We start from the raw sequence: 14,396 nt of genomic DNA, 5'->3' as shown, positions 1-14,396 counted from the left end.
GGTTAATTTTTGCATTTTATTTTATTATATTAAGAGGTTTATTTTTAAATACTTATATAATACAGAGTACATATACATTAACAACAATTCAACAATAGTAATTGAATAAAGTACTGCATTTTTGTCGGAAGGGTCCTAAGCCAGTGTGAAAGCAGTGGCACACAACGCAAAATAAAAGAGTGCACGGTGCACATACTAGCTCCGTCTGAAATTGGATTGCTCAAAATATGCCTTGATGATTATGAAAGTTCACTACTTTACCTCATTGGGTTTTTGACTGTTTATTTCAAAGCTCATGCATGAGTTCGATGTGTCTACTCAAGACTCAACAATATATACTTGTATTATAAATGCACCAAATCCTAAACTAGGAATACAATGGGCTGATGAAGATTTAACATTATTTACAACTGTCGTCTTTTTGTCTTGTTCTTTTCACCTTACAAAAACAAGTTCGTCGTTTAATCAAACAAAAGTTTATGTTAAACTGTTTGCGTGTGTTTATGTCACAGAAGATGAAAATGATCAAGGAGATTCAAGAATGTTGGGCAACTAGAGATTGTCTGGGACATGACAAACAATGGCAAAAATGGGAAATTTTCTGTTAAAAATGCATGAGTTCTCGATTGTAAAGCAAGTGGAATGGATGAGAATAAAAAAATGATTTTTTTTCCGAAGATGATTCAAGAACTAACAGTATATTACCATCACATTTGTATGCTTTCTACTCTAAAATTGAACTACTTTGCCTGTTGGAGATACTATGATATTAAAGATAACCAAACTAGTTTAGCTCTATCTTCCACCATGAAGAAGATAAACGAGCATAACGAAAACGGGGAATGGAAAAGTTCAACTGAAATGAAGGTCATTATGTTCAGTTAAAACTAACTGATCATATGATACAGTACCAGTTTGTGCACATCCCCTCTCGCATAGCAGCAATGACTAAAGAGGGAAAAAAAAAACACTCAGGCAATGTAAAATGGATACCCTAATTTTTTCTTCATGAAAGGGTTCTCCCTAATTTTTTTATTTTTTTATTTCCATTATTCCATTCAAATAGAGAAAAAAATTAGAAAATCAAAAAGAATAAAATTTACAGTTTACAGATCTGTTACTTTGAACATAATAATTGCTATCGTCACAAGGGAGATTCCTTCCACTTTAATCTGTCAAGTCCATCAACAATCGCCCTGCGAAACTCACCATTATGTAGGATAAAAGATGATACATGCCCGCCATTAACCCACCTCACTTCTGATCCTGGCCAAGCTTTCTGAAGCTCCAGCACTGAGTGATTTGGTATATACCCATCATCCTGAAACACATAAACATGGTCAAGATATAAGTTCAATGACTTCAATCAGTTTTTGAATTTAATATTGCCCTCTAGTCAGGAAAATCATGTAATTCATCCACATAAGAATGACGTACAGATTGGAATAAGAGATGGGTAAATAAATGCTCAAGAAATACCATCCAAAAGGATGAATCTTATAAAATGCTCGAGAAGGTATACACATACACAAGTACACAACTAACAAAGGCTAAAGCATATTTCAAATAATATACTTCATATATTTGAAAGAATGTCTATAATAGAGCCTTCAAATTTGGTTCATGTTAGCCGACCCCACTTATGAGATTAAAGGCTTTGATTGATTGATTGTCTATAATAGAGCCTATTTGGGGATAATAGCCTGATAATATTGTGCACTCTTCTAAGCCATATTAAGCTTTGATTTTCTCAACTTATATTCACTTATTATAAGTTCAACTGATATAAATTCAGGCTGGCTCCAAATGAGCTAATAGTTCATACAGTATAAGATAAGCTTGGGACTAATTAGATCAAATAAACAGGTTCATGGCTCAATTCTCCCCTCATTATTACTTATGTCAGGTTTGATAAGGTTCAAAAATATAAGTTTAGGGCTAATAAGTTTTAATAAGATAAATGAAGAGAATCCTACCTTACTTTTGTGTCTCAAACCATTTTCTAGAGTAAAAAAAAGGAAATACAAGTTAATGTACTAGGTCAACAAAAATTGTCAATCATAAGGGCATTTTAGGTTTTTCCTTCATTTAATATAGGACAATTTGGTAAAATCAGGAGCATGATTAGGCAATATTACCAAATCACCATTGCCACATCACCATTGCCATCTTCCCGTTAAAGTGTTGAATAGCCAACTTACCACCATAAACACCAAGCCTCATGCCCTAACCATCTACCACAATCACCACCACTATGACACCCCTGTTGTCGGCAACCACCAGCAAGAAGGCATCGGTGGTGAGCACAGCACGACATCCTTTTCCAAATTTTTTATTCTATATTATAAATGGATGGCGATTTTCGAAAATTTCCGACAAATATTGAAGCTCCAAGGGTAGCATTATTGGAGGATAGTACCCCTTCCCTTTAGGGTTAACCATACTCTTAATTTCACCTTTTAAACATAGGGATTTCGTTTGATTTGGCGGCGAAGCCGCCGTGATGGGTAGAAGATGATGGTTTCGGTGAAAGGTGGAGACAATGCAGATGGTGTCGGTGGAATGGGGAGGTGATGCAGATGGTGTCGGCATGGTGGAATTGGTGGTGTCGATGGAAGGAAGTGGGAGGTGTCGGTAGAAGGAAGGTTGAAGTTTCAGTGGAATATTAATGTCTACTTTGATAACTAAGCAAGTGACTAAGCATGAGTAAATAGTGACTAAGCATAGATTGACAAAATTTGTTGATCTAATAGATCAACTTGGGCTCACTCGTAAAAAAAGGGGGAAAGAAATAAAAGAATCAAGGAAGGGAGAAGAGTATTATGTCACAGCATCAGAGATAGGCACGAGAAACAGAGAAGGAAACACAGCATTTAACCCACAGGATAATTCAAATCACACTAATTGGTGACAATGGTGAGTGCATTCATGCAATGATGTTTGTACATATAAAAATTATGACAATATCGCTATCTTAGAACAGCATCTAAAGGTTCGGTGTGAGAATCTTCACAGAGATGTTGCACTATGCAGGAGTTCATAGGGAAAAAAAAAAAAAAAAAAAATTACACTAGATTAACAGACATAAGAAGTTCAAAAAAGGCAAAAAGTTTTGACATCAAGAAGAGTGAACAGTGCAGTAGTGACTATAGTACTAGACTGCATTTTCGAAAGCAATTATATGTTCCCGCATAATGCTTCAATGTAACCTTAGGGTTGGTCAATGATCAAACAATGCAAAGTTGCAAACATCCAGATGAAAGAGATACAATGATAAAAAGCAAAAGGTTCAGATGCTTGTTTTTCTTTCTTTTAGACCCAGTTGAACAGGTGTTCATGAAGTTATATACTAGTAATACAACAGCATAACAAACTTGTCCATCTAATACAAATAATATAAACCATTATTGCCTGAGCATATGAAAAAGGTCACTTACAGTGGCAGCAACAAATATGACTGAATTAGGATTTTTGGGAATCGGAAAGCGGGTAACATCTGTGAGAGACAGCACCTCTCTCATCCTCTGTGTGACATCTTCTTGAGTCAATGAAGCCTGTTGTACTTCAAGTTCAGCTCGCAATGCATCCCATGCAGTTGCATGCTTCAGAACACCTTCACAAAATGCTACAACAGCCGAATGAGGGGAGAGGAACGGGAGGGTCGCTATTGGCGTAGGGTGCAAAGATCCAACCATTGCAGCATGCACTCCACCTAGTAGAAACAGAATTGATCGTCACATATGTTTTACTTGTTCTAAAGGAAGAAATCCATATAAAATGGTCAAGCTAAAACATAGATTAGAGTCCTTAGACAATGTCTAGAATCTTTAAATTTCAAGTTTAACTTCATGCAAAAAAACTCAGCATTCAGAATTTAGATGCCTGACCCATGCTAAGCCCACAAATACCAAGCTTGCCAAACCCTTCCTCATCTAACCAGTGTAAAAGAGACCGAGCTTCATCTATAGTTGCTCTTCCTAATAGCAACAAATCACTAACACAACGAAGTTTTGAGCCATATTGAAGCATGGGGCGCCTCTGTCCATAGAAAGGGCTGCAAGTTGTCAATATTAAGGAGTTAGAAACTGTAAAGACCAACGAATATAGATTTCAATTTATCCAACATAAAAACTAACTGATTTGCATTGGTGAAGTAAAACATGACATGGGGGTTCCCACCTCTCAAGAACCATAGTTGCTATATTTTCCTTTAACAATGGTCCACCTAAACGCAATCTCCGTTCAAAAGTGTGGTCCCCAGTGCCTATGCAAATAGCCATACACATTGTTAACTCATACAAGTATCAAACTTCTTGATGTAAAAAAATGATTGCAACAATGACAAATTGACAAAGAAAACAGTATAGCACCACAACCTGGAGCATGTAATGTGCATTGCATCAGAATTGATGCATTAGTACATGATCACATACAAATTATCAAATTGGCAAAGACAGTAAAAGATTAGTAAAACTCCAAATCAGTAATACCTGAAGTTTAACAGTACAATTAGATGAGATTACAAAAGAAAGAAAGAAAGAAAGAAAACAACAGCTGCAAAACAATTGCACAAACTATCCCAATCAAAGTAACCAAATTCCAAACTTCCAATTCTAAAATAAAAATTCATATTGCTCAAAGTCCACATGTAGCAAATTGCTCTTCTTCAACATTAAGCACCACAATTCATTTAATTTCGGAATAATTAGAAAATTACACAACCAAAGCTTCCTAAATATACTAACTCATCCTCACCCAACTGAAAGACTATATTCCGCTAGCTATTTAGGGAGGATTTGGTACAAATATTGAAAACGGAATGGAAAGGAAACAAATAAGATGAGGGAAAAGAATCACTAGACTCGTACCTTTTGATTTTTTTGCTTAAACCATGAAGAGAAATTAATGAAACTTAACTCCCTTTCTTTTTTATTGAGGAGGGTAAGGTTAATTGTTAGCTTAGGTTTTAGAGAGGTAACAAATAGGTAAAAACCATTATCCCTAGGTAATGGAAATTGTAACCCAAACCTTTTAACCAAACACTTTAACGATAATGGTTTAATTGAATCCGTTTCCAACCAAAAATAATACCCTAACCAAACATGCTCTTAATGTTTTCATTGATCACACTACCTGTAACTCTACAAGAAAACGTACAAAAATGCCTTTTCTAAGATATGGCATAGCGTAGGACAGACTAGCTTTAACATGAAACCAGGCAAATTCAATTTGACTACATTGCTCCATCAATAACCCTAAGTCATCTCACTCTCCCCCATCTAGTAACTCAAAATGGAGGAACTCATGGATTTCAAAACCTTGAAATTAATCGAGCTAGAACCATTTGCATCATAATTGAAGGAATTAAGAATCAAACAATCAAAATTAACAAACTTTAACCTGAAACTTAACAACCAATCAAATCCACCATTCATCAAAATTAACCTCATTAGTTAAACATATATGCTAATCCAAAATCAAATAATTCACTAGAGACTAAATTACAACAAATCAATCAAAACTACCATTTCTATAACAAAACCCAAACAATTAATGGTCAAAATCATGTCATGGTATCGAAACCGAGCATAGAAACAGTAATGCACCTGCAAGATGAACCACACAGGCCATCTTCTCCGGATCAAACGACTTAGGAGTAAGAAAAGCAACCCTAGCAACATGACTTTCAGGGGGCAATGCATTCAAAAGCTGTTCATCACAAGGAGTTTTAAAAACCCCTTCTCTCAAACAGGCAGTTTTCGTCTCCCAAACAGTTTTCCAACTTGGTTGAATCAACTGAGGCGGCCAATTCTGGCCTTCAATTTCTGGAAAAAGTTGCTTAATTAGCCTTTCAAGCAAATCAAGCTTGGTTCCACCCCAACCTCTTGAAAAGAATAGTGGGCTTATTCTTGTTCTATGTACAAATGCACCATATACATGGTCTAATACATAGTGTAACATACCCAGTTTCACTTTCACTGCCACCATTTCAAACAATTCTCAGAAATCCAATTTTTTTACACAAATTGGGCGATTTATTTGTATTGAACCCAGAAGATCTTATCCTTAATTATAATAAGAATATTATAACAATGATACACCAAAGAATCTCAACTGTGACCTAAACTAATCAATTGGATTGAACCAAGAAAAGCTTATCCTATAATAACAATGCAGAATCATACCCAGATGCAATTTCAGTATATTTGATACAACCCCACAAAATATTTCACCAATTATTCCAAATTTAGAGCAATTTGAACAAATTTGAAGTAAACCCAGAAATATTTACACTTCAATGATGCCAAATTACTGGTAAAAAACCCAGATTTTGGAAGCTCATAATACACCAGATCTGGAATAATGAATTACAATGGAAGAAATTCAATGTTTAATAATTGAATTTGTAATGAATTGAAGTTTAATTTTTAAAAGGATTTCTTTTTAGGAAAGATAAGAAGATAGAAGTCGAATTCAACATTGAGGAGAAGAAAAGAAAATAAAACCAGGGGCAGAGGGAAAAAAACTGGTAAAGAAATGGATTGGCAGAAAGGAGAAGAAGATGGGTCCCACTATGACGACACGTGGCACCCGTCAGGCTCTGATAGTTGATGGGTTAAAGGTCAACATCATATCGTACGACGTAAAATATAATTATGGATAACATTTGATTGAATTATTCGAATATGCCTAATTTTGTGTTTATGTGAATAATTGTTGTTCGGTAACTGGTGGCCTGGTGGGTCGGTTGGTCGTGAAATTCTTAAGTCTAAAATTACATTTATTACTTTCGTTACCTATTATTTGCAACGATTAGACATTTTTTCTCTCTATTTTATGTCAAATCGTTACAAATACTCCCTCTGTTTTTTTTATATGCATCATTTTGACCAGCACATTTGTCGATACGCTACTTTGACCATAAATATCTTTAATTGTGTATTAGTGAAAATTGTAACAAAATTATTTTATGAAATTAGACATTATGACGAATCTAATGATATATAATATAATAACATTTATTTATTTTATAGGGGTGAAAAAATTAAGTCACTATGGTATGTGAATAGTGCAATTGTCAAAGCGATGCATATAAAAAAAACAGAGGGAATAATATGTAACGGAGATAGTAATTAGATTAGTGCCCGTGCAGTAATAATAGTCTTTTGGGAAATTCTACATTATAACTCGCTACTTTTTGAAACTCTACGCTGTGCCCCTACTTTTTAAAACTTCAACAGTGTAACCCCAAGGTCTCGTTGGTAACTCTATTGTACCCTTGGCGTTAAGTGTTCGTTAATAAAGTTTCGTTATCCCAATAAAATTAAAAAAAAATATAAAAAAAATATAAAAAACCAAAACCACCAATCCACCACCCACAACCAGTCGTTGCAACCCACGGCCAGCCCTACCCACGTCCCCTCAATCGCCGGATGCCGCTCAGCCACCCTTTCCCTTCCCTGGTGACTGCACTGCCCCAATGACCCTCCCCTTTTCCCCGTAAAACCACTCGTAACCCCTCCGCCCCCCCCCCCCCCTCGCCCTCGAAAAAACCTTAAATAACCTCCAATCGCTGTAAATCAATGAGCCGCCATCTCCCTTCACTGCAGCCGTAGCCTCCGCTGTTGTTCCTTTTCTCTCTCTCCGCTCTAGCCTCCTGCTACCGGAAATTGAAAGTTAGGGTTAGGGTTTGGGATTTGGGGGTTGGAATTTGAGAGATTTTGTTGAATTTCGTGGTGGGTGTTTCGAAGGGGAAAGGGGAGGTGGTCGGGACAACGCGAACGTCGGGGGATGGGAAGGAATCTAGGCCGCCGACTCTCCGGGGGAGAGGTGGTGGGGGCTGGCGGTGGCAGCAAGCTGACCATGGGGTGGTTTTGGTGTTTTGACTTTTTTTTTTATATTTTATTTATCTTTTTATTTATTTAAATAATTTTTTTATGTCTAACGGAACTATATTAACTGTGATTTAGCATCAAGGGTACAGAGTTACTTACTATACCTTGGGGTTACAGTGTAGAAGTTCCAAAAAGTAGGGGTACAGCGTAAAATTTCAAAAAGTAGCGGGTTATATTGTAGAATTTCCCTAGTCTTTTTTATCCCTAATTGTTGTTCATTAAGTGGTGGGTCGGTTGGTCGTTAAAATTACTTTTAATTAGATTAGTGCCCGTGCGGTAATAATAATCTTTTTTATCCCTAATTGTTGTTCGTTAAGTAGGGTTTTGGGTGATAAATTTACTTTCCCAAAAAACCCTTTTTATTTTTGTCTTTCTTTATAAGTGAAAGAGGGTTTTAGGCGATAAATTTCACTTTTCTAAAGTATCCTACTTATTTTTGTCTTTCTTTTTATTTAAAATACATAAATAAAAAATAAACCGGAAAAAAACTTAAAAAAAATAAAATAAATGGAGCTTGATAGATTACTTATATTCACACGCACGAATTTTCGTGCGTTTCTCAGCTTGTACATATAAAGGGGAGTTTTTATCTCGAGTTTTTAGAGAGCCATGTGGGATTTAATTTTCTTAGCGCGACTTGTAGGATTAGATTTTATTTTTAGCCAATTAAATAAGAGATTATTGATTTCTTTTAGAATTAAATAATTCAAATGTCACGTAAGCAAAATTGACGAATGAGATTTTTAAGTTTAAATTAATTATATATAAAATATTATCTTTTGATATTAGAAATTTTACCTAAATATGTAACAAATTTTAACACATAAATAAAAATAAAATAAAAATAGTTGTGTTGAAAATATTTTAAATACTCCTTCCGTGTTTTAATAAATGGTACACTTACCAAATTCGGTCGTGCTTTAATAAGTGTTACACTTCCTTTTTTGGCAAAAAACTATATTAAAATATTATATCTCTCTCCTCTCAGATTCCCACTAAGGATGACAGTGGATCTGGACCCAGCCCGGATCCGCGAATCCAGATCCGTTTTTCACGGATTTGGGTCTTCAAATTTCGGACCCGGCGGATTCGGGTCCTGCTGAAAAAATCAGATCTAGATCCGGGTTTGGCCCCTAACCCTGAATCCAGATCTGTGTACCCGTTTTTTATTTTTCCTATTAAAAAAAAACTAAAATTTTATGTTTTTCCATTACAAATGTTGATGTTGTTAGAAGTGATAAAGATTAGCCCTTTCAAGAGATGAATTTTGGATGTCTCATATCGAATACACTAGCTTATTTGTAAAATCGTACTTTTTTCATTGTTTATAATTTTTATTTCAAAATATAAGTGTATATTGTATAAGTTGGTTACTTTGTATTTTTAGAGTAGTTGTATAACTTTAATTTAGGTTGAAATTAATAACCCCCGACGGAAGTTTTAAATGCATTTTTTGACCCCAAACATTACATTTATTGCAAAAAATTAGGCAAAATATATTGGTCCCGTTTTGGACCCGGATCTGGACCCGTTGGATCTGATCTGGGTCTTCATTTTCCAGACCCGCTGGATCCTAGATACAAAAACGGATCTGGATCCGGGTGACCCGACTCATTGTCATCTCTAGTCCCCACTTAAAAAAACACGGAAGGAATTTTTTTTTTTTTTGGTTGGTAAGGAGAAGGGCCTTATCAGGCCGAAACCTCTCATACGTACTCCCGATCCGGGTTAGCAAGCTAGACACTTTGGAAGTGGGGGGAAGGATAAGGGAATCCCCACCCCTAAAGTGTCACTAGTGCGGTTTGATCCCACAACCTCTTGGTTGTGAGATGCAAATTTGACCAGTAGACCAAGCTAGCTATATATATGCTTAATGAATAGTAAAAATTATATTACATTAATGATGTATGTTATTCCCTATAAAACTATACAATGTAGATGTCGTATGGATTTTTATTAATGAATTAATTTAGTTCAAAAAATATACTCCCTCCGCCCACGATTACCTACACCAAACGTCCTTTTTGCGGACTCCTAGGCAAAAATTTTAGTGTAATATATTATTATTATTATTATTATTATTATTATTATTATTATTATTATTATATATATGTGTGTGTGTGTGTGAAACTAAAGAAAACTGATTCAAAGCATGACCTTTAACATTGCATACTAGCTACAAAGAAATCAGCACCATTAAGTCTTAAAAAATAGAGGTAATGCAAGACAAGCATATCGGGAAATTCATGAGTTCTTATTTGACTTTTGTTTATGATTTAATGATAAAACAACCATATAAAAGTACTCTAAAGAGAACCAACACCTCCACTTACCTGAGTAAACCTTAGAAAGTTTTGGAGGAAAGCATCATTTATGCATCTCTTGAATAGGGTACGGCTTCATGTTAATATTCAAAGCAAACTCAATGTCACGCTTAGGTCTACCTCCTCCCCATGTTGCTAAGACTCCAAAATTAAACTAAAAAACATGTGTACGTCTGGGCATTTAACACTTCAATTTGGACTAAAACCATAAAACTTGCATCAACTATGCCACCTTATAAAATTGCACAAAATGCCACATTATAAAAGTTGCATCAACTATGCCATATTTTAAAATTTGCAATAAAGATTGTGTGTTTTACAATGAAATTAGACAAACAGCAAGATCAATTGTTCAAGAGATCTTCCACCAATAAATACTCGACTTAAGTATGTAGGTATCTTTAATAAGTGCAGAATTAATGGATCCTTTTTCATTCATAATTAGCTAATAAGTCGTTACCACAGGTGATTTACACCAAAATCAACACCAAATCAATCAATTTTATTTAGCACAATGAGCATAGTTTCTTAGATTATTAATGAATTGCAACAATTAAAATTCAAACTTAACAATAGAAAATTACAACAACTTGAAAAAATATACGAACCTAAGAAAGGCTTTGAGATTATTGGAAAATTCATTAACTATAGCGAGAAGGCATGTCAAAGTGAGGAACTGAGTTAGTTAGATCCATATCAAATTATAAACATCACAATTCTAAATACCCTAATTAAAGATGATATTTTGAAGAGGAAAATACATCGCCGAGAAGTCATGTTAGTACCAATAGCAATATCTTCAGTGTCATCTTTTGCATCTTCTTAAGGCTAATGATGAGGTCTTATAGTGCTCACCAATTTTAGAGAGGAAGAAAGAAAGAGAATAGAGGAAAATAGACAGTAATGAGATAAAATGAAGGAATGATCAACATAATTTAAGGAGTGAAAAAGAAGAGAGGAAATTAGGGTTTACCCATTATAGAAGAAAGAATGAGAAGAGAGGAAAAGAGGCGGTAATGAGAATAAAGAAATATATCCTACGTATTACAATACAAAGGACACTAGTTTAATTAAAACTAGATGTAAATTAAACTCATGCGATGCACGGTTTTTTTACATAATATTTTTTTTATTAGATAAATAGAAGAAAAAAAGATTGTTTTGTTTTGACAACCCCTATAACACCAATGAATTAAATATAACATTAAATACTCATAGCGTGTACACGGTGAAAAATGAATGACCTTCCTCATATCTAACATATTTGTTTATCTCATGGAATGTTGATTGTGCTAGACATTGAGTCGTATAATCTATTCCTCCCCTCTTCCAAAATTAACATTTTGGCTCCTTATTATGAAAAAATCTGTTGAATTTAAAGTGGTGATAAACTATTATCATGAATATGATAAACTTTGTACTGTAGTACTTAATCTTCTTAGTCGAATAAATGGTAAATGATGAACGATTTTTTTGTTTGTGCAAGATAATGAAAAAGAATATTTTGTTTTTTTTTTATTCTAAAGATATGTATATACTTTTTTAACTTTTGTTTTTGTTTTGATTTTTTTTATATATAATTATTTACGTTTTGATTGAATGTAGTTTATTATCAGTTTTCTATTTTATATTTTTTTTATTGTATATATATATGTTATTATACTCCCTCCGTCCCCAAAAGAACGACCCATTTGGCCTAATTTTAGTCCCAAAAAGAATGACCCATTAGCATTAAAATACCCACCAATTTTCAACAATATTTGTGCAAAATTAGCTTCCCCATATAAAATTTTGTTTTTTCATGTACTTTTATTACTATCTCTCTCTACTTTTTTATAAACCCCATGTAAATTTATCTTTCCAATGTACCTTTACTTCTTTTTATTTAATTTTATTAATACCCGCGAAATCAACCCAAATGGGTCGTTCTTTCGGGGACGGAGGGAGTAATAACTTAGCTTTTCATACTTCATCATTAATTTTTTTTTATCATAAACATGTTTTAATTTTAATTGAACGTGATTTTTAATCTGTTATATTAATATTTTACTATTATTTTATTTTTAGTGTTTATATTTCATTATAATCATTTTATATGTTAGGAAAAATTAGAAAAATAATCCCAACTTTTATCAATTTTGGTATAATAATCCCAACTTTGGACTATTCTAGAATACACCGAACTTTGGGGGGGTCTTCTTTTTCTTCAGTCCTTATGGCCGGTTACCTATTGAGAAGGTTAATTTTTTTTTATGTTTTTTTAAAAGCCACGTGTCAACACATGATTAGTCCTAAATAAAAAATTAAAAAAAACTTTGAAAATTAAAAAAAAAAAAAAAACCATAAACCCACCCCTTCCCCCTTCCCCCTTCCCCCTTAACCACCAGCCCCCAACCCAAACCACCCCCTCCAACAGCCCTCCCCCACCCCTTCCACCAGACCCCACCCGAAAACACCCCCCACGCAGCCGGAAAACCGCCCCTACCCTTCGACCACCACTCCCCACCCACCGAAACACCTCCCCCTCCCTTCCCCCACCCACGAAACCCTCCCCTAATTTAAATCACTTAGATCTGATAATTTGAGTGGTGAGTGGGATAGTTTGGGGTGGTTTAAGGATGGTTCGGGATGGTTTCGGTGTAGTTCAAGGTGAGTAACGGTAGTTTTGGGTTGGTTTTGGGGCTAAGTGAGGGTTGTTGTTTTGGGGTGGTTTATGGCGAGTGTTGATGGTTTTGGGATGGTTTGGCTGAGAGGGGTTGGTTTTGGTGTGGTTGGAGTTGAGATGGGATGGTTTCGGTGTCATTTGGGTTGAGAGGGGGTGATTTTGGGGGTTGTTCGGGCTAAGATCTGGTGGTTTTAGGGTTGTTCGGAGTACTTCTAGGATTTTTCCAGGTGGTGCGCATGAGAAGGCGGTGGTGATTTTGGAGCTGTTCCGGCTAGGTGGGGGTGTTTTCGGGTGGGGTCTGGTGGAAGGGGTGGGGGAGGGCGGGTGGAGGGGGCTGGTGGTTTTGAAGGAGGGAAGGTTTTTTATTTTTATTTTATTTTAATTTTTTTTTTTGGTTTCTGATTTTTAATTTTTTTTAATTTAATTTATTTTTGGACCAATGACAAGCTGACACATGTCATGGTGACCTCTTATTAAAGGTTGTTGACTTTCGTTGACCGGTTTAGGATTGAAGAAAAAGAAGACTCCCCAAAGTTCGGATTATTCCAGAATAATCCAAAGTTGGGATCATTGTACCAAATTGATGAAAGTTGGGATTATTTTTTCTAATTTTTCCTATATGTTATTGTCTTTTTTCGATCTAATCCAAAATTGAACATTTTTTTAATTTTTGAAAGAACTTGATTTTCATACTTTTCAATTTAATAATTTTTATTGAATGTGATTTTTATTTTGATTTTTTATTGATATTATTATTGTGATTAAATTTTTATTATAAATGTATAATTTTATTTTGTTAATGTATAAGTTAAATAGAATTCTCATAACATTTTATTGCACTTTTGCATCAATCATTATTTTTTAGATTTTAAATAAAATACATTTATTATCATGAATTTTTTAATGTGTAAATACGTGTAAGTTGAATTTAAATTGTTAAATCTCATTTGTTAATTTTGCTTAGGTGTCGAACGAATTTTTTAATTTTTTTATAAAAATAAAAATTTAATTTTGTCATTGGTCGAAATAATATCGTGCGGTAGATGCATAATTTTCTTAATAAATCATTTTATACATATATTTATGTGCTAAAACTTGTTATTTAGATAAAATTCCTAATATCAAATGATAATATTTTATATTTAATTAATTTAAACTAAGAAATCTCATTCCCCAATTTTGCTTACGTGTCATTTAAATTATTAAATTCTAAAAAAAATTAATAATCTCGTACTTAATTAATTGGCTACCACTAAAATTTATTATCCTATATAGCGCTCTGAAAAAATTATATCTTACGTGGCTCTCTAAAAACTTGGGGAAAAACTCCCCTTTAAATATATATATTAGATTAGTGCCTTTTAAGACATATGAGTACCAATTTTCTTTGAACTAGTACCCTTTTACAATAATGGGCATCGATTTTGATAAACATGTGATTATCCGTTGGTGCCTTTTTGATTTTTTCTAGTCAAAATATGTCGAATTTGATTTTGTGTTTTTTTTCCCCTC

General features: G+C 34.2%; 1 protein-coding gene across 1 annotated transcript; it reads right to left on the bottom strand.

The window, feature by feature from the left end:
• Positions 1-981: 981 nt before the first annotated feature.
• LOC145608809 (uncharacterized) lies at positions 982-6,503 on the bottom strand. The gene is made up of 5 exons (XM_081664404.1): positions 5,607-6,503; positions 4,180-4,264; positions 3,888-4,054; positions 3,438-3,712; positions 982-1,321 (listed from the first exon to the last, which is right to left on the bottom strand). Exons 1-5 carry the CDS (start codon positions 5,986-5,988, stop codon positions 1,145-1,147), a joined length of 1,086 nt encoding a protein of 361 aa, XP_081520530.1. The 5' UTR covers positions 5,989-6,503; the 3' UTR covers positions 982-1,144.
• Between the last annotated feature and the right edge of the window lie 7,893 nt (positions 6,504-14,396).

Source organism: Chenopodium album, chromosome 23 (assembly GCF_948465745.1).
Source record: "Chenopodium album chromosome 23, dcCheAlbu1.1, whole genome shotgun sequence".
In the NCBI taxonomy this organism is placed as follows: Eukaryota; Viridiplantae; Streptophyta; class Magnoliopsida; order Caryophyllales; family Amaranthaceae; genus Chenopodium; species Chenopodium album.
The sequence above is the reverse complement of the archived record's forward strand: the minus strand, read 5'-3'. Positions and strand labels throughout refer to the sequence as shown.

Coding starts and splice junctions, on each gene's coding strand:
- LOC145608809 (XM_081664404.1), bottom strand. CDS start 5,988: ATGGTGGCAGTGAAAGTGAAACTGGGTATGTTACACTATGTATTAGAC. Junction 4,265..5,606: donor CTGTGTGGTTCATCTTGCAG/GTGCATTACTGT, acceptor CTATTTGCATAG/GCACTGGGGACCACACTTTT. Junction 3,713..3,887: donor TATTTGTGGGCTTAGCATGG/GTCAGGCATCTA, acceptor TGTTTCTACTAG/GTGGAGTGCATGCTGCAATG.